This window comes from Zosterops lateralis (genome assembly GCF_965231275.1).
Source record: "Zosterops lateralis genome assembly, chromosome: 15".
In the NCBI taxonomy this organism is placed as follows: Eukaryota; Metazoa; Chordata; class Aves; order Passeriformes; family Zosteropidae; genus Zosterops; species Zosterops lateralis.
The window spans coordinates 15,747,440-15,772,765 of NC_139775.1; the positions used below are offsets into that span (position 1 = coordinate 15,747,440).

A 25,326-nucleotide genomic window follows, 5' to 3' on the forward strand; every position below is an offset into this window, starting at 1 on the left:
CAACGCCACTCTCCTCCCAAAAATCGCTCTTTTGTCACAGTTCTGTAGCAAAACCCACCTTGTCTTGCCCCTGTCCCATTATCTGGAGAGTACAGGAGCACCCTGGCTGTCAGGACACTTCACTGCGTCTCTCCCAGCCCTGGAAAAGCCTGGAAAAGTTTTCCCAGCCTGGAAAAGTTTGAGTGTCAACATCCCCAGTTCAACAGCATCCTGTGCCACCCAGGGCCTTGGGCACTATTTGCTGCTTCCCTTCCACACACCACAACCCAGAATTTGCCTTAAAAACCCCCTATTTTCCACTATCACCAGGGAAAAAAGAAAGCAACTCAAAAAGAACAACCCCCTGAAGGTACCTACGGCCACACCGGGTGTTATTTTGATGCCTGCCATGTGATTTCTCACTAATCTCATAACTCGGGGGAGCTCTGCAGGCAGCTGAGGTTTTGAGCGTGCTGGCACTAACCTTTTGCTCAACTCAAGCCTCCAAAAAACTTTTTTTTTTTTTTTTTTTTTTACGGCCGGGGTTTGCCGTTTCTCCCCGCAGCGTGCCCGTGGCCGGAGCAGGAGAGGAGGTGTTTGATCTGCGCGGGGTGAAGCTCCCCCTGGCACTGCTGGCTGCGGGGAGGCCACTTCACACGGCCGCCAGGCCAGGCGCAGGCAGTTAAATCCGGGCCGACACGTTAATGAATTTCACAGTATGCCTGGAAAAGCTCTCACCCAACCTCAATTTACCAGCACAGGGAGGGGGGCCAGGGCCGGGGGGAGCGGGGCGCCACATTTTGCCCAAGGAAATCTTGTTCCCATTATCTTTTTTTTTTTTTTTTTTTTTTTTTTTGCGAGAGCCTTAAGCTGGAATGGGTAGTGCCTTTTTTTGCCTTTTTATCTCGCACACGTGGAATCGGCCAGGAGGGCCTTCCCAGGGCTAATTTGTGTGTGTGTGTGCACATGTGAGGGTGTGCAGATGTTTCTGTGCACATCTGTTTGCTGCCCACGGGCACACGTATGGCTCAGGGTATTTTGGTGCACATCTGTGTGCACACATGTTCACATGTATGTTTGTGCGATTGTACATTTGTGCATGTTTCTGCGTGCACACACAGGGGCTGCTGTGTGGATTTCTCTCCGTGTGTGGCTCGTGCACACAAGATAGAGCCGTAAATATAAAGAGTTGGGGGCTCAGTTGCAGGGGAGGGCTGTCCCACAGCCTGGCATGAGGTGGGTGGTCCTGCTGGAAGGCTGGGTGGGCTCTGTCACCAGAGCCAGCTGCCAGGGAAGGGGCAGGGGGGACAGCGGGGCTGCAAGTGCCCAGCTGGCACTGCCAAACCCCCCAAGTGCAGCCCTCCATCCCACACCCACCTGCCTCCAGCCATGCAGTGCCAGTTCCTTCACACATCCTTTCTCCTCTGTCCTGACCTCACGGCACTGGCCCCACAGGATGCTGCACATCTGGACGGCACATTGGGACAACCTGTGCCTATCCCAACCCTACCATAACCCCCCACTGCAGCAGTGGGGGACACCAGGGCAGCTCCAGCCCACCCAGAGTGTCCTGAGCTTCACCTCCAGCCCTCATCCTCTCTCCCCTTTCCCCCCACAGCCTGCAACTGCAACCTGCACGCGCGGCGCTGCCGCTTCAACATGGAGCTGTTCAAGCTGTCGGGGCGCAAGAGCGGCGGGGTGTGCCTCAACTGCCGGCACAACACGGCGGGCAGGCACTGCCACTACTGCAGGGAGGGCTTCTACAGGGACCTCAGCAAGGCCATCACCGACAGAAAGGCCTGCAAAGGTAAGGGGGGCCCTCTGTGGGAACCGAGGGGTGGCAGGATCGCCCTCAGTCAGAGCCCGGGAGGACGTGGACTCTGGTTTTGGTCCATGTGAAAAAGTTCTAATGCAGAGAAAAATTGCAAATTGCAAATGTGTGACAGACAGTAGTGTGGTTTATCACTTCGTAGAAGGTTTTATAGTTTTGGGGTTTTTAGAATGGAGGTGCAAGGGGAGAAGATGGTGGAATTAGGGTGGAACCCTGAGTTCTTCTTCTTCCCCCTTGGCATCCATCTTTTGCAATGACGTGGGCACAAGGTGGTTTGATAGGATTGGGTCAAGGTAGAAATGACCCTTCTGGTATAGTTACTGGGCATTGGTATGGAATGGTAAATAATAACCACGTAGTTATCTGAATAAAAGCAGAGTGACCTCCCATCACAGGGGAGTCACATCATGTCCGAGCTGCTGTGAACACCTTGACTGGACACAAAGAATTTGTGAGATAAGAAATAATAAACAACACAAGAAACCAAGAAAACCAAGGCCTTGAGACTGGGCAGCTGCAACAAAAATCTCTTTTCCATGAGGATTCTGACAAGTGCTGAAGGCGGGCAGGCAGCCCCAGCTCTCCCCCAACACCTGAGAGGCACCAGGGTGGCTGTGCTGCCTCCACCTCGCCCTTCATCAGGCACCTCCTCACCTCCCAGCCCTTCCCAAGGGACAGCTTCTGCTTTTCTTTGGATTAGGAGATTTAGGTTGGATCTCAGGAAAAGGTTCTTCCCCCAGAGGGTTCAGGCACTGCCCAGGCTCCCCAGGGAATGGGCACAGCCTCGAGGCTGCCACAGCTCCAGGAGTGTTTGGACAGCTCTCTCAGGCACAGGGAAGGATTTTTGGGGTGTCTGTGCAGGGCCAGGAGTTGGATTCAATGAACATATTTTGCCCCTTCCAGTTTGGGATATTCTGTAATTCTATGACTAGCTCCTTTCACTTTTGCTCCAAAACTGATACAACCCCAAGCAAAGTGGACACTGCAGGTGCTCACCTCCCCAGGGGCCCCAGATCCCCAGCACCACTTCCCTGGGCATTGAAGGGCTCAGCTTCTCCTCCAGATGGGAAAGAGAGCACTTACCAAAGAGCATTAATAGAGAAAATGCCAAAAGCTAATAAAGCAAGCTGGATTTGGCTGGGACCAGGGAGGATTACTGAATATGGCACCGGTTTGTGGGAGCAAGGTGCTGCAGGTTGCAGTGTTTCCTACCTGGCTGTGGCTCAAGTCTCTCTCCTTGCAGGGCCGAGGATGGGGGAGGCAGAGGGGGCCTGGCTGCTCCCATCTGCCTGTGCCCACCATTTGTCAGTGTGAGCCTTGCTCCACCGCCCTCACAGGGCAGTAACTGTGCAGCATTACAGTGATGGAAAGTATCTCTGATCCGAGGTGGCTCCTCTGGAGGGGCCAGGGTGGGCAAAGCATCCCAGGATGTCGATGGGGTGGGGTGAGCACAGATGCTGCAGCGCAGGAGAAATGGCAGCCAGCGATGCCTGGGCTGCAGAGAAGCAGAGGAGCGGGACAGATCACCCCTGGCAGACAAACTGCTGTCCCTGTGCCAAGCCACGGGCAGGACTCTGCCAGTCTGAGAGGGGGATGCAGCTTCCGGAGGGTTGGCAGGGTTGGCCTGTGGTTTGGACGTGCTGCAAAGCTGGGCTGAGCCAGATGAACATGTGCACGGGGCCGACCCCTGCCATGGGGCATATGCTGAGGAGGGTCTGGCAGAAAAGGTGGTACCCTGGGTCTGAGGAGCCAGTCCCTGGCTCTCCCTCGAGGAACAGAGTTAATAATAAAATCGCTGATGCTTCTGCCCCTCCTTCAGTAAAGCAGAAAGCATTTCCACCCTTCCCTCATCTAGGGGTGGATCTGCTGGGGTTGGGAGCTCCTTAGAGGAGGAGCAAGGTCCCAGGTGCTGGCAGAGGAGAGCTGGTGCTCCCAGAGAGGCAAATAAATACACAGAGGTGTGACAAGACATCTTGGACTTGTTTTTTCTAAAGATGTGCCCCACACCTGCAGCTCAGGTATCTGCACTCCTGCAAGGAAAAGGCAAGGCAAGGATCCTGGCAGTGATGTGTGGAGCAGGTGGGTGGGAACAGTGTGCTGTGCTTTTGAACAAAGGCTTCTGCACCTACCACAGCACTGGCCCAGGGCACAGGTTGAGCAGCACAATGAAGGCAGCTGCTCATAGAATCACAGACTGTTTGGGTTGGAAGAGACCTTGAAGATCTTCTGGTTCCAATTCTTTGCCATGGGCAGGGACACCTTCCACTGCAGATGGCTCAGTGAATATTCAGGAGGCAAATCAGTAACCCAGAGGTCAGGAACTACTACTACATCTTATTTAAACAAACGCCAGCACACCTTAGCACGTAACTCTTCAACTGTGGTTTGTCTCTGCTGGGATGAAATAGGCGCAGAAATCCTGGCTGCAGGTTGTGTCTAACTGAGCAGAGCCCTTGGCCAGTGAGCAGGGTGTGCTTCCCTCCCACTGCCAGCATCACTGCTGGACCCTGTGGGACAGAAAAGCTGGGAGGATGGAAAAGGCAGAGCAACCTACAGGATTAATCCAATGGCGGTAATTGAAAAGTCAAATAAAGGATGGCTGTGCATTAATCCCGGTAATTTAAACAAAGCTGCAAACCGTGAGCTTTCTCCAGTGAGAACTGGTGGAGCAGTAGCAGCTAAGCCTCGAGATGCAAAAATACCCTCAATATGAGGTGCAAGACATGCTTTCTGGCAAGCACAGCTTGATGAGTTAAGCTCCAAGCTAGTGACTTAATCCACCATTCAGGCTCCACGGGCCAGATCCTGGCAGACAGAGGCTGGGAGCAGCAGGGCTCGGTGTGTGGGCAGCAGTGCAGAGCTGCACCGTGCCCCAGCCCTGCCTTCCCCGGGCTCCCTGAGCCAGCCCTGCCTTCCCCGGGCTCCCTGAGCCAGCCCTGCCTTCCCCGGGCTCCCTGAGCCAGCCCTGCCTTCCCCGGGCTCCCTGGGCCAGCCCTGCCTTCCCCGGGCTCCCTGAGCCAGCCCTGCCTTCCCCGGGCTCCCTGAGGCTGTGCAGGATGAGGAAGGACAGAGATGCTGCAGTTGCAGTGGTGGGGTGGACCCTGCTGCAGTGTGAGATCATCACTCTTGCATGGGATGCTCTGGGTAAAACATCCAGAGCCACTGAAATCCACCTTCCACCACACGGAGAGAGATCAGCTTGATGAACTGGATCCTGACTGGGCTGAGATTTATGCCTGTCCATAAACTTTACACCAGGAGTGGACTACTGGGGCCCGAGAAGGGCCCTGTGTTTCCAACAGCCCTGCCTCATGCCAAGACTCCCTTGCTCACTGCCATTTGTTGTCACAGCTGAGCCCCCAAAATATCCCTGTCAGAAAGATGTCCGCTCCCAGTCCTAGCCAAGATCTGATAAGGATGGAGCATCTGGTCCCCATTAGAGGCTGCTCGCTCTGGTTTCTGGCTGTGCAGGAGGGGGGCTCGAGTGCCATGGTGCTCCCACCAGCCCCATCTGGTGAAAATTAGGGAAATGGTAACATCAGGGGGCTGCAGGGGCGGGCGGGGGAGATGTTTTTGTTTTGCTTTGAAATCACGTTCAACTCTTACACTGATGGAGGCCAAGATAACCTCCTCCAGCTCAGAGCCAGCCCAGCTCCAGGCAGGCAGATGGGAAGGTGCTCTCCTGAACAAACATCTCCTTCCCACATCCCTCCATGGAGACAATCCTCAGTGGGTCCATCATCCAGTGTGACATGATGCAGCATTCTTCTGAGAGCAAAGACAGCTTTCACCCCCCTCAGGTGTGGCTTGTCCCTAGAGGGACTGTGATAGAAGGGTGTGGGGTCATCCTTTGCCCAGGGTCTCCAGGAGTCAGGAGGGACATCGAGGCTTATGAGCTTGGGAAACATTGGGAAACCTCCTTCATTCTCAAACCAAGACAAGGTCAAAGCTTGTGTAAAAACCCATTGTTGGTTCAGCTCCACAGACTGAAAAGCTCAGAGGTAGGGGAGCAAGTAGAGAAAACGGTTTTTACTGCTGCAACAGGAACATCTCCCTGGAATTGAGGTAGGGGAAGATCTTAAATGAGAGCTGGTGGCTGCAGGCAGCTGTGGGAATTGCAGAGGCTCCAGGTGCTCATCCTGAGCATCCCTGTCAGCAAGGCCATACCCTGGACAACCCCTTTGTGCACTCTCCCTCCTGCCAGTGCTGCTTACAGTGCACGTGGGGCCATGGTTGGTCCAGACCCGTGGGTCCAGCCGGGTCTGTGCTGTGCCAGCCCCATAAGCCAATTTCTGGTGGTGCTCTCATAGAATCCCCCTCCTCTTCCCCTCTCTGGGACTGCACCTTTGCTCTAGTCCGGGGTTCGTGTCGTGCCTCCCCTCTCACATCCCCATTCCTCTCTGTCTCACCCAGCTTGTGACTGCCACCCCGTCGGTGCAGCCGGCAAGACCTGCAACCAGACCACGGGGCAGTGCCCCTGCAAGGACGGCGTCACCGGCCTCACCTGCAACCGCTGCGCCAAGGGCTACCAGCAGAGCCGCTCCCCGGTGGCCCCCTGCATCAGTGAGTGCTCCCGCCCTGCCCTGCCCTGCCCTGCCCTGCCCTGCCCTCAGGGACCCCCACGGGCACCAGGGCCTGCCCCCTGCTCCCCCAGCCACCTTGGGTGGCTTGTGGTGGGTGGGAAGCTCAGACAAGGCTGGTTGTCCTCAGGTGGGACTCTCTGATCACTTTCTGGGGTGAGCTGGGCTTCGCCTGCCCCAGTGCAGGAGGCTCTGGGTGACCCCCTGGGTCAGTGGTTCCAGCTGGCTGAAACAGTTCTGCTGGGTCCCACCCTTGGTGCAGCAGTGCCCTCCCCACCCAGCTGAGCCCTGAGTGTGGTCACTTCTGGGGCGAGGCCAGAGCCTGTGGTCAGCAGAAAATCATGTTTATTGTCACAGTGGGTTTGAATTTGACCCAAGTGGCAGAGGAACAGCTTCCCACCCTACAGCGTTTTGCTGGGCTGCTGGAGCAGCTGAAATACAGGTGACTGGTGGAGCTGGCTCCTCTCTCTCTGTTCTTCCCCAGTTTTGAGTTTAGGAAATAAATTCCCCCAGGTTTTGCTTCCAGGAATCCTGAGAAAGTGTTGTCTTTTCCCACATTCATTCCTGTGCTGGGCAGCCTGAATCATGCTGAGGTCAGCCAAGCACTCATCTGATGTCCAGACTGAGTTCAGATGAGCTGAGCACCCGGGGAGCATCAATCCCTGGAGCAACATCCTCACACAACCCCTTAGGGCTCTTGGGGATTGCAGAATTGCAGCCTGGCCCAGTTTACTGAACTCAGCCTGTGCATCTCCAGGTCTGTTCAATGCTCTGCAATGGTCAGGTCAGACTCATCCCATCACCTCTCATTTGTGACTAACAAAATCTCCTTGTGGCCCATTTTCAGAGGCCTTTTGCCTGTTGTCACCCCCAGAGCTGGGGATCTCATCCTTAAGACACTTCTGCCTTTCTTTTCCAGAGATTCCTGCCATCAACCCCACCTCCCTGGTCACCAGCACAGAGGCACCTGCAGGTAAGCGCTCCATGGCCCCAGCCCTGCCCAGAGACCTGGGGGCAGATTCCACCTTCCCTCTCCCTGGCACAGCATCAGGGGGGGCTGAGCTCTACCAAACCATTTGGCAAAAAAAAAAAATGGTAAAAAATTCTGGCGAAAGAAGACCGAGAATTAAAATCTTGTGTATTTCTGGAAAGGAGCTGACTAAGATTGGTGGACTTTTTCAGGAAAGGCTTTCTCCAAACCTCCAAGGAGGAGAGCAGTCATGCAGCCCACTGAAGCCTTGCTTTCCCTTGGCAGGTTAAGGCAGGGGTTGTGGCATATGGCACCAGTGGGTGGCTTTGTTTAACCTCCTTTTATGAGCACCACTACAAGAGGTTTCTGCTCAGTGTCCTTGGCCTCTGCAAGACCCCAGCTCTCTGGGTCAGGCAGGTCTCAGGCAATTCTGGGGTCCCTGTGGTGGGGCACAGGCTGCCAGGTGTCCCCTGGTACAGGGGGGACATGGTGCTCACCTCGTCCAGGTCTGGAGCAGTGAAAGGTCTGGGCATGAGCTGCTTGTCCTGCCTGCACAGGGTGATGGGACCAGGGAGGGACCAGTGTCACTGCTGTGGTCACCCACTGAGAGGTGACAGCTCCATTGAGAGATGGGATTTTTGGCCCCTCACAACAAGGCAGACACTGAGGGGCTGGAGCATGTCTAGAGAAGGGAAAGGAGCTGGGGAAGGGTCTGAAGTACAAGTCTGATGAGGAATAGCTGAAGGAGCTGTGGGGGCTCCAGTTGATAAAAAGGAGGCTCAGAGGGGATTTCTCTCTCTACAACTCCCTGACAGGAGGGTGCAGCCAGGGGGGCTCGGGCTCTGCTCCAGGGAACAAGGCACAGAACAAGAGGAAACAGCCTCAAGTTGTGCCAGGAGAGGTTTGGGTTGGACATCAGGGAAAATTAATCAAGGTGACTCCCCTCCAGTGCTTCATAAACAGGAACAGTCTCACAAGGATGTCCGAGCTGTTCAGCTGCACAAAAATGAACAGCACTGGCAGAGAGTTGGATTGTTTGCTCTGTTTGAGCAGAGCAGCTTTGCCTCAAGTTGCCTCCAGTTTATTTGTGGCTTTGTTGGTTTAAGACTTCTGGCTCAAATATCCCTAATACAAAGTAGCTGCCTCTGCCCGGAGTCTGTGTCAATGGGGGATCAGGGGACCTGATGGTGCTGCTCCCCTCACTGGGGGGTCAGGGCTGGGGGTCACCTGCACCTGCAGTGCTTGTCCTGCAGGCAGGGCTGCCAGCAGTGCTGGGACTGTTCTGCCACACCCTGCCCGTCCCTGATCCCCTCTGCCCCCATCCCCAGGAGCCCCCGGGGGCCCTCAGCACCTCGGGCAGCCTCCAAGCCCCTTCTCCCCCCATTTCCCCACCTCCCACCTGCCTCTGGCGCAGGTGCTGGCGGCAGGAACAGGGGAACATTGTTCAGGGCTGCCCTGCTCAGGTGCTGGGCTCCCCGCCCTCTCCCCATCCTCCTCCGTGCTGGGGTCCAGCCCTGGGTGTGTCCAGGCTTTTCACTGACATTGCCATCTCCTGCATCACTTTTCCCAGCTTTCTCCTGCCTTTCCAATCTTCCAAAGCCTTTGAGGTCCAGCTTTGATATCTGTGCCTCGGCAACTGCCTGGCTTGGTGATGAAATGTCCTGGGTCCACTTCTCATGATTTTTATTATTATTATCTTAAAATATTTTTCACTTAGTGGAATAATAATAAAAAAAAAAAATAAAGTCCACGTTCCCCATTAGCAGAATTAACAAAACTTGTGGAGTGCAAAACAGGGCTTTAAGGGAATTCAAAGTAAACAGTGAAAGATTTGCAGCCATAGCACCTAATTAAGTTACATCTCTCTAAAAACAAAATATTCCTTTTTTTTTTTTTTTTTTTTTTTCAAAGAGAAGAGAAGTAAACCAGATGTGCAAACCTGCTACCTCTCACACACACTCCTCTCCCCACTGGGGAGATGGGGAATGCCCACAGCAGGCCAGTAGCTTTGGTTATCAGCTGCCTCCTCCCAGTCTGCACCTGTAGCATCTCCCAGGGATGCAGCAGTGCCAGGGATGGGGCTGTAGGGAATCCCAGGGATCATTTATGCCCGGGATGGGGCTGTAGTGAATCCCAGGAATATATTTACACCCGGGATGGGGCTGTGGGGAATCCCAGGGATGCAGCAGTGCCAGGGATGGGGCTGTAACACATCCCAGAGATGTCTCGGTCTCAGACATTGCCCTGTAATTTGTCCCAGACGTGCAGCAGTGTCAGGGATGGAGCTGTAGCACATCCCAGAGATGATGCAGAAGCATTTCAGGGTTTGTGGGTGTGTTTTCCTGCCATGGCCTGTGTCAGGTGCCTGTCTGTGGGGCTTGGCTGCCCTATCCAGCTGCACAAAGCTGCTCTTCTCCCCCCTGCCCTGAAGAATGTGCAAAGCCATGGGCTGCCAGGGCCTGTCTGTGGGAGCAGCCCCCACCAGGGACAGACATCCCAGTGCCCTTGGGAGGATGGAACCAGGCCCACAGCTGTGCTGGGATCAGGACTGGGGGGCTGAGACCCCGAGCAGAGCCCTCCCATGGCAGAACTCTGCAGGAACAGGACAGGGAGAGGCAGCCAGGGGAGGTGCAGGCAGGATCCATCTGCCCTGACATCCTTTGCCACTTTCCAGCCACAGCAGCCACGTCTGTCCCACACTCGGTGATGAAAGAGGCCACGTGCCCAGGGCCAAGGAACGGAAATGCTTCCAGTTATTTGGACTTTTTTTTTTTTTTTCTTCCCAAGTTTCTTAGCTAATTGGAGCAGGAATTGATTTTACATTTGAGGAATGTTCCTCAGCACAAAGCTGTGGTGAAAAAAAAAAAATCCCCAAGCTAATCCTAAATTGTTAATTCCCAACACCATTTTCTGGCTCCTTTGAATCACAGTTTTATGTTGTTAATCATGAGCAGGAAACCCAGGGCAGTTACAGGAATTTTATTTTTTTTTTTTTTTCTGCTTTTCTTTCATCCCCATTGCCAAGGGAAGGGGGTGGCAGGTGGGCTGAGGCTGCCCAACAGCCCATTCCCACCACACATCACCCCAGCCCAGCCCAGGCTCCAGCTGAGCACCCAGACCCTGCCACCCCTCTCCCCACAGTGTCCATGGGGGGACATCTGTGGCAGCGGATGCCAGGTGCAGGATGGTTTCTGTGCCCTTTTCCCAGCGAGGGAGAGGTCTCCTGTCCTGATGGGAGCTCCCCAAAATCAAGTGGGAGGGTCTCTTTAGAGTGGAGCAGGAGAGGAGGAGCACTGTCCTGTGCCTGTGCCTGTGCCTGTCCCAGGGATGCAGTGGGGTCTGGGGTGGGGCTGTGGTTAACACAGCAGAGAACACACCAGACTGGGCCTGTAGCACATCCCAGGGATGCAGTGGGGTCTGGGATGGGCTGTGGTGTATCCCAGAGAACACACCAGGCTGGGCCTGTAGCACATCCCAGGGATGCAGTGGGGTCTGGGATGGGCTGTGGTGTACCCCAGAGAACACACCAGGCTGGGCCTGTAGCACATCCCAGGGATGGGCTGTGGTGTACCCCAGAGAACACACCAGGCTGAGGATGAGCCTGTAGCACATCCCAGGGGTGCAGTGGGTGAGGGCACCCCCAGTGCCAGCACTGAGCACTCCAGCACACTCAGCAGCCACCCCCCACATGGAGAGGCCCCTCTGCAGCCACCGCAGCTGTTTGAGGGGAGGCAGCAGGGCCCAGGCAGCTCAGCCAGCCCAGGCAGAGGGGCAGTGTGGCAGCATGGGGGAACTGAACTGAGAGTCAGAGCTCATCCCCCTCTGCCAAGAATCAGCTTCACGCTGCACTGCTTCTATCAGTGACAAATTTGGAACAGGTGGCATGAAGTCACAGATAAAAAGGAGCTGGGCAGAGATGAGAACAGCAGAGCCCAGGGTGAGTTTGTGCTCCTGGGCTTCTTTCTTTCCTCGATTCTCCTCCTCCCCTTGGCACGGGGCTTGTTATTCCCCGTCTTTCCCCAGAGCTTCGCCTCCATCCCCAGTGATCACTGTGGCAACCCACAAACAAAGACAACTTCAGAGGCTGCTGGCTCTGTCCTGGGACGCGGGGCCGAGCCAGAGGGAGAACCTGCAAAAGGCAGAGAAAAGAAGAAAGATGGGCTCAGAAAAAAACACATACCATTCGGAAAGAGACAAATTGAGATGTTCAAAGGAAGATGGCAGGGGGAAGAAAGGAGGAGAACAGGGCTGCTCCAGGCAATTGTTGGGATCAAAGGCTTTGGGGAGAAGGGAAGAGGCATTCCCTGCCCTCCCTCTGCTTGAGATGCAAATCTGGGGGCTTTAGAAATGCACAGAAAAAAAGCTTCTTGGAGGACAGGAGCCTTGGGGGACGGCAGGGTGGTGCAGGACAGCCTGGTGGCCTCCCCAGCCCCTCTGGAGCAGCCTGGGCAGGGGATGCCTGGGCAGCAGGAGTGACGTGGTAGAGCAGAGCCATTTCCCTCACCTGCCTCCTTCCCACAGGCTGAGTCCCCTTCCCCAGTTATGGGAACCCACAGGCAGGAGTCCCTGGAGGCTGTCCCCTGGGGGTGCCTCCCACCACTCTGGCCTCTGAATCACTTTGAGCACCACAACCCCCTTGGTCTGGTGTCAGCCCTGCCTTTGGATCTGCTCCCTGTGGGGCTGACTGTGGAACTGGTGCCAAATCCTCTTTCCCCACATCACCCAGGACTGCAGGGTCACAGCTGTCCTGTTGACTCTCCTTGGCCATGGCCCCTGCCAACCCTCCATCGAGCCCAGTTTCACCTCACCTGCATTCCCCCATCCCTCTCTTTCTGTGTCCGGAAGGAGTCCCCAGGCTTTCTCCATGATCCCTGTGCTGACTTACCCTGCAGGGCACCCCAAGTGACAGTCTGCTCAATGCACCCAAGGCCTCCTGGTTCTCCTTCCCAGCTGATGTGGCACCAGCCCTTGGTGCTGGTCTTTGAGCCCCCCAGCCCCTCTGAGGTGCCAGGGGAGCAGCTGGACTCAGGAGACCCCCATCCCCAGCAATGCCCAGGCCTGGCTCAGGAGGAGTCAGTACCCACCACCTTCTGAAGGGCTGGGTCTTGCTGCTGTCTCCTCCACCCCACTCCCCCTTCCCCTGTGGGAGGATGAGTCCTCAGGTGCCTCAAGCCCCTCAGTGCTCAACCCACTGTTCTTCTTTTGCAGACTGTGACTCCTACTGCAAACCAGCCAAGGGCAACTACAAGATTAACATGAAGAAGTACTGCAAGAAGGACTATGGTAAGGAGCTCTGACCTCCCTGGGCCACCCTGGGCTGTGCCCCAGAGGCAGAGGAGGGCTGGCTGTGGGTGGGGCAGATAAAGGCATCCCGGGGTTGGGGGACACTCCATATGGAGAGGGGTCCCCAAATCAGCAATGGGTGAGGCAGGTGGGGCTGCTGGGGAAGGGCAGTTCCCACCTCCAACCTTCCTTTGGGGAGCAAGGCAAAGCATCCCCCATTACTATTCCTCCCCCTTTTCCCCTCAGTGGTGCAGGTGAACATCCTTGAGATGGAGACAGTGGCCAACTGGGCCAAGTTCACCATCAACATCCTCTCCGTCTACAAGTGCCGCGACGAGCGGGTCAAGCGCGGTGACAACTTCTTGTGGATCCACCTGAAAGACCTGTCCTGCAAGTGCCCCAAGATCCAGATCAGCAAGAAATACTTGGTCATGGGCATCAGTGAAAACTCCACGGACCGGCCTGGACTGATGGCCGACAAGAACAGCCTGGTCATCCAGTGGCGAGACGCCTGGACACGCCGCCTGCGGAAACTGCAGCGGCGGGAGAAGAAGGGCAAGTGCGTGAAGCCCTGAGGGGTTTGCAGCCACCCTGTCCCCCCATGCCCAGCCCCAGGCCAGCTGGGTGCTGCCAGACTGCCCCCACGGACTCTGTACATATATATAGTGTGGACGGACTCTTTGTCTATAGTGTATATTTTGGCAATGGTTCCCTGTTTGTGCGCGTGTCGCGGGTGGGTGTGCGTGTCGGTCCTTTAAGTGTATATTAAAAATAATGCAGTAATGACAAACCTTTAATGAGGAGCAAAGTGGAGCAACGTGCTGTGGGTGCCTGTTGGTGTCCTGCTCTGGGCATTCTGGAGTTCATTTTCAAGGCTTTTTTATTCCCTTTAGCACAGTTGTTTTCTGCCCAGTGCTGACATTTCAGTGGACAGCTCTCCCTTCTCCAGCATCCAGGGTATGATTCTTCCTCACTCTGAAAATGTGCTGCTGCCAGACCTCTCTCTGCTTTTCCTCCTTGCCCAAGAGGAACAGGAGGTCAGAGTTTTCTGTCCCTCATTCCAATGAGCAGGCAGGATGAGTGGAAACTGTCCAGTGCTGCAGGAGCTCCACCAGGAAGGACAAATGAACTTTAGGCCTTGGGCTCACATGGGCCAGCACTGCTGGCTGGGGCAGGACCTGTGCAGTGCTGCAGTGCCATAGGGAGGAGCCAGGCCCTGGCACTGTGCTGGTGGCCACCAGGGACAAAGGGACAGACCTGGCAACCCCTGGTTGCCACTGTCTTGGTGCCCAGTCCAGACAAGCCAGTGAGAAAGACCTGGACACATCATTTTGCCCTCCCATGTCCATCTGCTCCCTCTGAACCTGAGCTGGAGTGGACAGGCTGACCAGAGCCATCGTGTGTCACCATCCATCCACCCAGGTCTACGTGCCTGTATTCTCACCTGGTACCAACTGACATCATTCCACCTGTTTCTGTTGAGATGACACCAGGTGACCACCTGCCTTGCTAGGTGTGCATCTTCCAGAGCTGGCCAGGCTCCCTGCTCTCCTGGGAAAAAATTCTGTGGCCAAGATTGTCCAAGGAGATGCACAAGGCAGAGGTGACAGGAAGAGAGAAGAGTTTTCATTGATCCACCTCTAGTTTTTTATATCTTCTTCACCATGTATTAGTCTCTGGTTAAACAGGCACCAATATCTTCCCATGTTGAGATTGTTGCGGTCTTGGCTTAATAAATACAAATAGAAATAATAGGTGCTCTGACAATAGATATTCCTTTCCACAAAAACATTGCCTTGCTTATTGAGGGGTTGCTCAATGTCTCTGTGTTCCCCAAAAACACTGGGCACAGCCTTCTCAGGCAGGGAACTCCAGGCTTTCCTTTGGCACCTGATTTCTCCTCCACTGAAGTTTTAGGGGTACCTAAAACTCTGAGGAATTTGGTGACTGGAGTACTCCATTTGTCCTCCCAGGCAGCTCTTCCCTCTTCTTTCACCTCTGCCGTCTGGGACTGGTGAGGAAGGATGTCTCCCAGCTGGCATTTAGTGTCCTGCTGGGGCAGATCAGAGAGGACAGAGCAGAATCACCACCCTATGGTCTGTGCTGAGGAGAGGAGTTCTCTCCCTCTCTCCCTTTGGCTGGGGAATGTCCTAAAATCCTGGCTGAAGGACTGGAGGAAGCCACTCTGCAGCTGCACTGAGTCTGATCTCTGAAGGACTTTTCCTGCTTTGCCTTGCTTATGTCACCTCCATGTCCAAAGCAAGAATTCACCTTTCTTATTCCTCTGCCTCATCCCGGCATGGTCAGCTGGGTTTGGGTTTAGGTTTGGCTGCAGCTGGGTCACCTTGAGCTTGTGCCAGGACGCCAAGGGCAACGGAGGAGGGACCACAGATTTGCTCAGAGGTGCTGCTCCTCCTGCCCTATAGACTGGGCAGGCTTGGAGCACACACCAGCACAGGCACCATTTGGTGGAGGGCTGCAAACCCAGGGGCAGGTCCACATCCACCAGCACCCACTCAGCCCTGCCCACCCCACCCTTGGGTGGTGGGGAGTGCTCTGCACCTGTGGGAGCTGCCAGAGCCCATGGGTGACACAGGGCAGGGGGCTCAGGTGGCAGCAGGATGTGTCCCTGGTGGCTGCAGACAACAGCTCTGGGCATTGCAAGGGCAAGAGGGAGATTTGCAGTGCAAACCGCTTGGCACCACAAAACGATATGTTTTCCAAAATAGCTCTTCAAGAAAAAAAAAAATATTAATTCAGAAAAGGTTTTGGTGTGCTCTGGTGCACTCCCCATCCCTCAAGCACGGATTCCCCACCCCGTGCAGCAGCTGGCTGAGCTCAGTGTGCTGGGGAGGACTGTGCTGTGCTGGGACCCGCTGCTGCAGGTGCCGGATGCCGGCCCATGTGGGAAGGGCCAAATCCACCACCACGTTTCCATCCGTGTTTTTTATTTAACAGGTCTCTCCCCAGTATTCAGCTGGGGCAAAGCATCCGAGACACAAAGGCAGCACAAAGAGAGGCCAAGTTTGCAATTTCCCTCCTGCTTTGGGACTGAATTTTGCAGCTGGTTGAAATTTTTCTCATTTCAAAACACCGGTGGACGTTTTTTCATGAAAACCCGGAATTCGGCCAAGGAAAGACACAAAATATGAGAATACTACAGAAAACTCAGTGCTCCTTTTCTGCGTCATCCAGCCAGCTCCACTCACAAGAGATCACAGGAATTTGGACAGCTGAACCCCAGCCTGAGTGGACAGACAAATGGATCTATGTGTAGAGTATTTTCCATCATTTTTCTCTTGGTAACCAAAGTCCACATAAATAAAAATTGACTGCATCTCACAGGAAAACACGCTCCTTAGGTGAAACAGGATCAAGCAGAGAGCATTTTGCCTGGCCAACAGGGCACAGCTCAGTGCTGGGGTGTGGGAAAATTCTTCCTGGTGGGGAGCTGAGCCTCTAAGAAGGGAAAAGACCTACTTAGAGTGACCCCTGTCATTGTCTGACCTGGTCTTACTCTCCTTGTTCTCCTGAAGCTCCCTGGTACACAGACCAACTTCTGTCCACGCAGATCCAAGTGACTCTTGAGAGCAGTGATGGTGGCTCTGCCAGCCCACACCCTCCAGCCTTCTGTGGTTAATGACACAGACAAGTCACACTTTGCCACCTGTGGACATGGCACCAGGCAGCTGTGGCCACTCCTCAGGTGTGGTGACCTGTCCAACTGACCCCATCCTGTCCATCCAATCTGTGCCGTGCCATGCCCTCTGTCCCGTGCCCTTGGTGCTGCAGCACTCTGTCCATCACCCCTTACCCAAGCCTGGTGTTTTACTCAGCACTTTACAACACTCACAAGTCTCGTTAACATCCTAAATTTTGCTTCCTAAGTAAAGCACAGCCTCTGCAATTCCCAGCTCTCCTCCCAGTCCCAACCAGCACCCTTTCACCCACTCAGGCTCCTTTCAGAGGGCTGTAGGACCAGGGCAGGGCACACTTTTCCCACCCATGACCATGTCAAACAAGTGTTTGGGGAATTTAGTTGCTCCAAGCCCCTCTTGTCCTTGCAAAGCTGCAAGAAATGTGCTAATCTTCAATATACCTCGTGTATTTTTACCAGCCTTGAGGGGGCACTTATTACATCAGCATTAATCTGTCATTTGTTTATTTGTCCTTACAGTCCTCCATCCAACCCATCCATCTCCATGTTCATCTTCACAAGGGCACAATTCCCTGGTTAACCACACGTTTGCTGTGTGCAGGGGGTGTGCAGCACCTGTGTGGGGTCTGGGGGCACAGGGAGGCCGGGGGGGCTCAGCTCAGCAGGGCCTGGGGAGCAGGGAGAAGCTTTCCAGGCTGGCCGTGCAGGGGGAACATGAGGAAACCATTAATCGATGGGCTGGCCCGTGCCGTGTTTTCCTAAGGAAGAGCCGAGGACGGGGAACAGCTGGGGTCAGCGGGGCACCATCTGGAGAAACCTGTCTGCTCCCTCCTGCTGGGTTTTTCCCACCTCAGTGGCAACGGAGGGGATGAGGCAAGAGGGAAGAGCGGCCCCCAGCAGCACCCTGGGGATGGGGGATGCTGCACAGGCCCCGGGCTGGCCCCAAGGCACGGCTGTGCTGCTGTGCCAGGAGCTTTGCCAGGGGCACAGGGGTCGTGGCACACAGAGAACATCCCACCCAGGCTCCTGCTGCCCCACCACAGCCATGCCAGTGCCCCCATGCCTTGGGCTCAGCATCCTCGTGCAGAAATCAATGATTTCTCTGCATGGGGCAGGATCAGGCCCTCAGCATCCAGCGAAGCTGCTCCTCTATTTACACAGCCACAGTGAGACTCAATAAACAGACAATGTTTTCATCTTGGACGAGCTGCTCTACTCCAAAATCTTGGAGAATCAGCCTCTCCACTGTCAAAATAAATACCACACACTGCTTCCCCCCCACACACACACCCACACAATGGGAAACTACTGCTGTGCAGGAGCAGGGAGAGGTGGCAAATCCAGGAGATGGCTGGTCCTGGAGTATTCCCTGTCTGAGAGCAGGCAGTGGCAGCCCAGGCACACACAGTCACCAGCTGACCTCTGGGGTTTTGGCCACAGTGGGGATCTCAGCCCTGCTCACAGCAGAGGGAGTGAGGAGATGAAGATGGGCAGAGCAAACCCAGCTCAGCACATTTGAGGAGTCTGGAGGGGCTGGGGTTGGGTCTGTCCCTGGCACAGACACCCCACAGAGACCTCTGCAGCAGCAGTGGTTCAAGTCTAGTGCTGCATCCTGCCTGTGCCCTGCCTGTGTCCTGCAGAGACAGATAACAGTGGAGCAAATCATCCCCAGTGCTCAAAGCTCCAGGACTGTCACTATGCTCTGGGTCACTAACCCGACCTCAGGGCCAGCTGTGGTTTTTGGTATGTGGTGACTCTTGAGCGTCCATTCCCAGCCCTGCTGGCCACCCATGCTGTGATCCCCGTGGCCTGGGACAGGCTTGGTGCTGCTGGGGGCAGTGTCCTGGGAGCCCTGGGTGCTCCCCGTGCTGGGGTTTGCTCATCCCTCAGGAAACCCAGCAGACCCCAACAGGCTCTGGCTGGCATCTGGAGCCAGAAGTGAAGTGGCTTTGGCCAGCACACACATACACACTGTCCCTTTCCCAGAAAAACCAGACAGTACCTGGAGCTGGGACAGAGGCAGGATGGCCAGAGGGGGCCCTTGGAGTGACCAGGCAGTGCTGCCTCTGCCCCACAAGGCTCAGCCATTCCCATGCCCTGCCCAAACCTGAACCACCGGCAGCGACCCCCAGGATGTTGGCCCCCACCTCCATCCCCATCCCCATCCCTTTGCTCCTCACTTCCTGAGCTATCCCTTCCTGTCAACCTGCTGGCTGTGGGGGGAAATTCCTGGTCCTGGCTGTTGTGCAGGATTAGCTCTCAGGGAACACCTGGTGAAGTGGTGGGGCCTTCGTCTGCTCCGGGTGCTCTCAGACTTTTCCCTGGCACCCAGAGGGATGGCCATAAATCTCCGCTACTGCCTCCAAGTCGAACATTTCCTCTGAGCCCCATTATTAATTTTCTGAAAGATCCCATAAACCCCCAGATGGAAAAATATGGAGATATTTGCACATGTGCCGTAAAACACATTGCCCCATCTATTTCAAATGGATGTGGCAATATATAAAACATACTTAGGGCATGAGCCAGGTTTCACGGTATTTAAACAAGGCAGCATGATGTAATTGGAATTTACAGTGTAAGAGCAGATTGAAGCTGGGCCATGGGTGCATTCCATATATCTCGGATCTCCTGAAGACTTGGCCTGCACTAGAATGACAAATACCTTTTGTACTTGTCACCTATATTTTTAAGTGGGCGAACAGCTCCTTTCATGAAATATAATGGTTGGAAAATACATCCTTTTTCCATCTGAATTTTGGAGCCTCTCTGGAGAGGAGGGATCTGCCCTGTTCCCCTGTAAAGAGCATGGCTCCTCGGGATGCAGATGTCTCAGGGCTTTGTTTCCCTTGTCCCTTCCCTTGCCCTGTCCCTGGGCAGCACAGTGCCACCACATCTCCCACCGCATGGCCTCGAGGGTGGGGCTGAGGACCTCAGAGACCCCATGGGGTGGGGTGGGGATGAAGACCTGCTGCCCATAGCACTGTCCAAGGCTAGAGGGGATCAGTTCCTGACCAACCTGGTCTAGTAGAAAGTGTTCCTCTCCATGGCAGGGGGTTGGAAAGGACAGTGAGCCTCAAATGCTGCTCTCCACTGCTGGGAAGAGCAGCTGGAGCTCCAGGGGCTCCTGGCAGGGGCTGGTACAGGAGAGAGCAGCCAATGGAAGTGGTGTCACCATCAAGTCCCCAAAAAATGCTGTGGGGAAGCCTTTCAGGTACCTGCACCTCCCTGCAGTGATGACAGTACCAGGGCAAAGGGTGGGCCAGGCCATGGGAGGATGTTGGGAGATGTTTAGGGGATGTTTAGGGAGCACCCAAGCTGTCCCCATCACCAGTGCAAACATTCCTCCGCCACCCACCCCAGGACAGGGGGGTCAATGGCCACAGCAAGGCTGGGAAGTTTTTTCTCCACCAGTCCAATTCCTCCCAGCAAGGTCCTTGATCTTTCTCTGCTCAGACCCCCGTGGTGCCTGCCAATGTTGGGGATTTTGGGGAGGTGGGGGTTGCTAAGGGGCTGCAGACCTGCCACTCTTTGTCTCTTTGATACTGACCCAGCTGGGAGAGACCCCTGGCACAGCCCAGTCTGCACCTTGGCACAGGAATATGGTGTCCCATGTTTAGGGCAGAGACAGAGTCATGTCCAAGGGACAGGGTACTCCATGGCCTGGAAATCCCCCAAGGTTCCCCCAGTCAAAGGGAAAGGCAAAAAAGGGAAAGGTAAAAGACACCAAAGGATAAAAATGTGAATTTTACTCACAGAGGAACTGGTGGCTCCATCCTGGCCAGGGCCACTGGTGGGCTGTGGGCACAGAGGTGATGGTGGCCTCACCACCAAGCTCAAGCCAGGGTGCTGCAGGGCACTGGGGTGGCTGTGGGCACCCAGAAGGGTCCCAGGGAACTCATCTGAAAGCTGAGAACAGCAGGAAGGAGCCAGAAGCCTCAGCACAGAGTCCCCTGTGCCTGCCAGGCTCGGGCTCCTCTGGTCTGCTCAAACTCATTGTCCCTCTCTCCACCCCCATTCGAGCAGTCAGAAAGTTTGGATGAAAAATTTTTGAAAAATTAATAAATCAAGTCCTTCCCTTCCGGCAGGAGGAAAATCCCTCCAAAAAATGTCAGTTAGAAATAATCCAAGTGATTTGTTTGGAAAATTCTGAAGTGCAGGTCCTCCTGAGAGCCAGAACAGTCTCTCAGCCTTGCTCTGCAGAGCCAGGAACCAAAAGCCAAGACCCTGCTCCAGGGCAGGAAGCCTGGATGCTCTCACAGCCCAGGCTGGAGCCCAAAGGAGCTGCAGCCACCTGCAGCCCAGCCAGGACTGGGAGCCCACCTGGAGCCTCCCCAGGGCTTCCCAAATGCAGGGATTCAGCTCCAGGGGACTGGGCCAGATGCTGAGGAGAGGGACAGCCAGCTGGCTCAGCTCAGGCAAAGTGGCTTTTTCAGAGTTTGGTAAAACCAGCTGGACTGGGAATTTCCTAAGCAGCTCTGGAGAACCAGGCATGGTGCTGGACATGGCTGAGGCATGGGGCTGTGCTTCCTGTTGGTGTGGAAACCAGGCTACTGCTCCTGGGCTCTCATCCTATGGGATCTTTTCCTGCTCCAAAGCTCCAGACTGGATTCCTGCTCACGGATGAGCTGAACTGCTCTGCAGAGCCATGTGAGCAGCCATGAGCTGGACAGCACTTGTGATTTCTTGAGATCTCCTCTATCATGTCCTGAAGGGCTCTTACTGCCAGACTGAAGGTCTCTGGGGGTTTCTCATGAGCTTTGAGTGTGTACAGTGAAAACTGCTCAGCAAGGCCATGTGTGTGCACCTCAGCCCTCTCAGAGACCCAGAGATCAGGGGATGTTGAGCACCAGATCTCTGAAAGCTGTCAGCCTTTCCATCACCACCCCAAGGGAGACACCTGGATCCACTGGGGAGCTTGAACCTCACCAGAACCAAAGCACCAACCTCACCTGCTGGATTTTTGACTTTCTGCTGATAACGGGATGTGTCCTGCAAAGGGCTTTGTGCTGAGTGCTGGCAGAGGGTCCCCGGGTGCTCTGGAGCCAGTGGCAGGACTCTGGAGGGGGTTAAAGGATGTAGAGCTGCCTTCTGCCGTCCTCACTGCCCCTCAATGGCTCTTCTCTCTTTCAGGCCTGTTGTGGCCATACCCAGGTTGTGATCAGGGTCTTCTCCAGGCTGGCTGCAGTGGTCACCCAATGTTTTGGCTCTTTAACTCGAAGGGGAACAAGAAGGCAGCAAAATCAACTTTTCTTGGCCACCCCTGTGGACTTATTTCTCCTGGTGCCATCAGAGATGCAGGAAGAGGAGAAAGCAAATGTGGCTTTACCTAAAGAGTCTACACACCACCCTTCCACCACAGCAGCAAGGGTGGGATTGCAGGAGGCTGGGAGCATTCAAACCCAGACAAGGCAGCTCTGACAAAAGGATGGAGGTGGAGGTGATGGCTCAGGAGGGGACAGTGTGGATAATAAGCACAGCACTGCAATTCTGCCTGGAGAGGTTGCAGAGGGGGCAGCTCTGGGCCATCAGAGGGCTGTGAAGCCCTTCCCTGTGTGGCACACAGTGGGCACTGAGGCTGCAGGCCTGACCAGCATGTCAGCAGAAGTCAAGGGACTTGATAGAGAAACCACATTTCCATCTCTCTGGGTCATCCTCTCACATTCTCACCACCCTGCTCCATCTTTCCCTCATTCATCTCCCTCACCTTTGACCTCTCCCCTCCTCCCACCAAACTTTCTCTTTTCCCAAGTTTCTTGCTGTTTGGCTGCTCGTTCTCCCACTCCTGTCAGGGGTGATAAATCACCTCCACAGATGAGCGTCATCAACATACCAGACTCATCCTCCTCCTGACCTCCTTGGCTCTGAGTCACGTCCAGGAGGTAAGAACTGGACCCAATTACACTGGAGAGGAGATAACCACTCAACCCATAGAAGCAGGAGCTGGTCCATTTCCCTTTTTTCCTCCAGGCACAAATCTTGTCCTCTCCAGTCCTACACGTGTAGTGAGGACTGCACATCCCTCTGGCCATCGCGCTGTGCATCCACCTCACGGTGAAGAGGTGCCCATGTAGAGACATGCCCCTCTCTTCCTCTTGATCTCCCTCACCTTGCTTCCCTCCTTTCCCTTCCCCCAACACACATCTGCTCACACAGTTCCAGAGAATTTGTTCCATATCACCATTGAGCCATTTGTTTCTTTCCAGAGAGTTAAAAGCCTGTCTTCCTTGATTTAGTGAGTCAAGAGCGCTTAGGAGGAAGCGGAGAGAAGAAAAGAATGAAAGAAATAAAATAATGAAAAAAAGGTCTCGGGAACATCTGGAGTTGCTCTTAGGCAAGATGCAATATCCTTGGCCAGATGTTGAATGACTGGCTCCTACTTGGGAAACGCCAACATGTCAGACGTTGAAATCCCACCCGACACTTTATTCCTTTACCTTCCTTCCCCTCTTCCTCATCCTGCCCTGTTTGTGCTGCCCACATCATCCCTCTGGGATGGCACACAGGGGAAGGGGGAGTTTGTCTGGGACCGTGATGGGTGTCATTGTGAGGCACCAACAGGCCAAGCTTTTCACTTGAAAACCACTGGTTCAGCAAGCAGAGGGCTGTGGGGAGGCGTGAGGGGTGGTGATCTTACAGTGATGATCTTACAGGGTGATCTTACAGTGGTGCTGCTCGTGCTGGGTGAGGCAGAGCCAGGCAAGGCAGGAGGAAGGGTTCCAATGGCTTGACTGGTTATCTCCTCTCCGGTATAATTGGGTCCTGGGAACAGGCCTTCAGCAGGCACAGACATCTGGGATCTCTGGCAGCAAAGCTTTCCCAGAGAGGCAAAGAAAGACTTTCAATGCTTTGGTGAGCACAGAGAGTTGCCAGCGAGGCAGGGAAGGCACCAGCACACTGGGAAAAGGGAAGATCCCAGACACACTGGTCATTCTGACTCACCAGTCAGATTATGGGGATTTATCCCAGCTCCAGGGCTGGCTGGGGGAGCGGGGAAAGTGGGTCAACAAGAGGCAGTGCAGCCGAGGGGGTGCCATCCATCCTGAGCTGTTCACACTCCATGTAGCACAGTACTGCTGGAGCTGTCACCTCTCCTGGCTGGACCCAGCACAGCTGCCCCAGCACTCAGCAGCTCCTGGGGGTGCCCCTCTGCAGCCCCCTGGATGGAGTCCATCACTCCCACCTGTGGTTCCCATCCGTCACCTGAGCTGGCACATCCAGCACCACCACACAGAGTTACTTGGGGAGTTAAATATTCCTTCTGCCCACCACTGGTGTATAAATTATGAGCCACAGTGTGAAAAAAGCAAAACGGGGAGTTGATCAGGGCCAACCCATGGCCTCCTCTGACCTGCTGCTCCTCAGCATCCCACAGCCCAGGGCTCTGCTGTGCAGGGATGTTGGGATCTGCCCACAAGTCACACCAGCAGTGCCCATGGCCAGGCAAACACTTGTGCTTGGAGAGGGATCACTTTTGGTGCTGCTCCCCCCAGATTCCTTCCAGCCAGAGGGTCCCAAAGCCCACTCAGGCTCTTTTTAATGCTTGAAGAAACTGAGTAACCACAGGCAGAAGGAGCATCTTCCACCTCCTCAGAGCAGGGACAGGTACCACCTCAGCCAGCAGACCAAGGCACATGTCTGGGTCTGCCCACAGCCTTCCCTGCACGTGTTTCTTTTTCCTGGACCAAAAGCAATAGCTGGAAGGCCGAGAGCACAGTCACAATCCACTCCTGGGACCTCTCCCCATGGCCCATAGCCCCCACTGCTCTTTTATTGCAGAAAGACACACACTCCTCCCATCTCCTTGCCACGGTCTGGGGGAGAACAGATGGCAGCTGGTCAGGGGTCACTTCTCCAGGTGTCCAGAGCCTTCAGCCCCAAGTGACAGCAAAGTTTTGTGTTCCCTCCTGCTGTGTGGGGGGAAATTTACAGTCCTTAACCCACAGAAGGGTGGCCAGGATATGATCTGGATGGAAACAGAAGCAACTTCGAGGAGTAAATCAATCCCTGGTCCCCTTTCTGGAGGATCACCCTCCCCAGACTGCCTGGGACAGCCTCTGGCCCTCCATCCCTCCCCAAGGATGGGATCAGAGTGCCCAGCCCTCTGTTCCATGGGGTTCCCTCTCTCTCCCTTGGAGCAAACTGCCCTCCAAAGGTGAGGGTGGTGACAGAGAACCAGAGAAGCAAAACCCGCATGGGGTGTCCCCATTCTCATTCCCACAGCCCGGCAAGGGGCCGGGCCCCGGGCAGGAGGGATGGGGAGGGATAGAGAGGGATGGAGAGGGCAGTGCCCGGGCTCAGGTGGCCGCAGCGGGGCCGGGGCCGGGCAGGAGGGCTGGGGAGGGATGGGGAGGGATGGGGAGGGATGGGAGGGATGGGCAGGGCAGTGCCCGGCTCAGGTGGCCGCAGTGGGGCCGGGCCCTGGGCAGGAGGGATGGGGAGGGATGGGAGGGATGGGCAGGGCAGTGCCCGGCTCAGGTGGCCGCAGCGGGGCCGTGGGGCCGGCCCGGTAATGACAACCAGGTGAGCGGGCGGCGATGGAGCCCCAGGAATGCGGCGGCGGCCCGCGAGCGGCTCAGCCCTTGGATGGGCCAATTAAGTAAATAGAGAATTTGGAGCGCGGGATCAAAGCCCCAACGCGCGGGCTTTATTTATACGGAAAAGGTCAGATTATATTGGCAGATGTGTTAAAGGAGCGAGGAGAAAAAAGCCTTTCAAAAACATTGGCGCTGATTTGAGGTTTCCTGACGGGCGGGACGGGGTTTTTTTATTTCTTTCTTTTGGGGCCACGGGTGCGTTGGGGCGCTGGCAGCGCTCTGGGGGCAGCTGGGAGGGAAGGGCATGTCTGGGCTGGGCTCCTGCCCCTGCCCACCCACCTCTGCACCCTCTGCCAGGAGCACAGAGCCCGGCCACGGGGTCCTTCTGGCTCAGGACATCACCTTGGACTCGGTGCTGCCCCAGGTGATGGGGAGTTGGTCCCCAAAGTGGACCTGACGGGTTCTGCCCAGCTCTGCCCAGCTCTGCC

The 25,326-nt window shown here is 55.3% G+C and overlaps 1 protein-coding gene across 1 annotated transcript in view; it reads left to right on the top strand.

Annotated features, from left to right (window-relative positions):
* Window positions 1-14,600, top strand: part of NTN3 (netrin 3) — a 29,121-nt gene extending 14,521 nt beyond the window's left edge. The window contains exons 4-8 of the mRNA XM_083872417.1: window positions 1,598-1,786; window positions 6,224-6,373; window positions 7,310-7,363; window positions 12,569-12,643; window positions 12,890-14,600. Of these exons, the coding sequence (XP_083728543.1) occupies window positions 1,598-1,786; window positions 6,224-6,373; window positions 7,310-7,363; window positions 12,569-12,643; window positions 12,890-13,218 (797 nt within the window). The 3' untranslated portion in view covers window positions 13,219-14,600. The remainder of the gene's footprint in view (window positions 1-1,597; window positions 1,787-6,223; window positions 6,374-7,309; window positions 7,364-12,568; window positions 12,644-12,889) is intronic.
* Window positions 14,601-25,326: the final 10,726 nt, after the last annotated feature.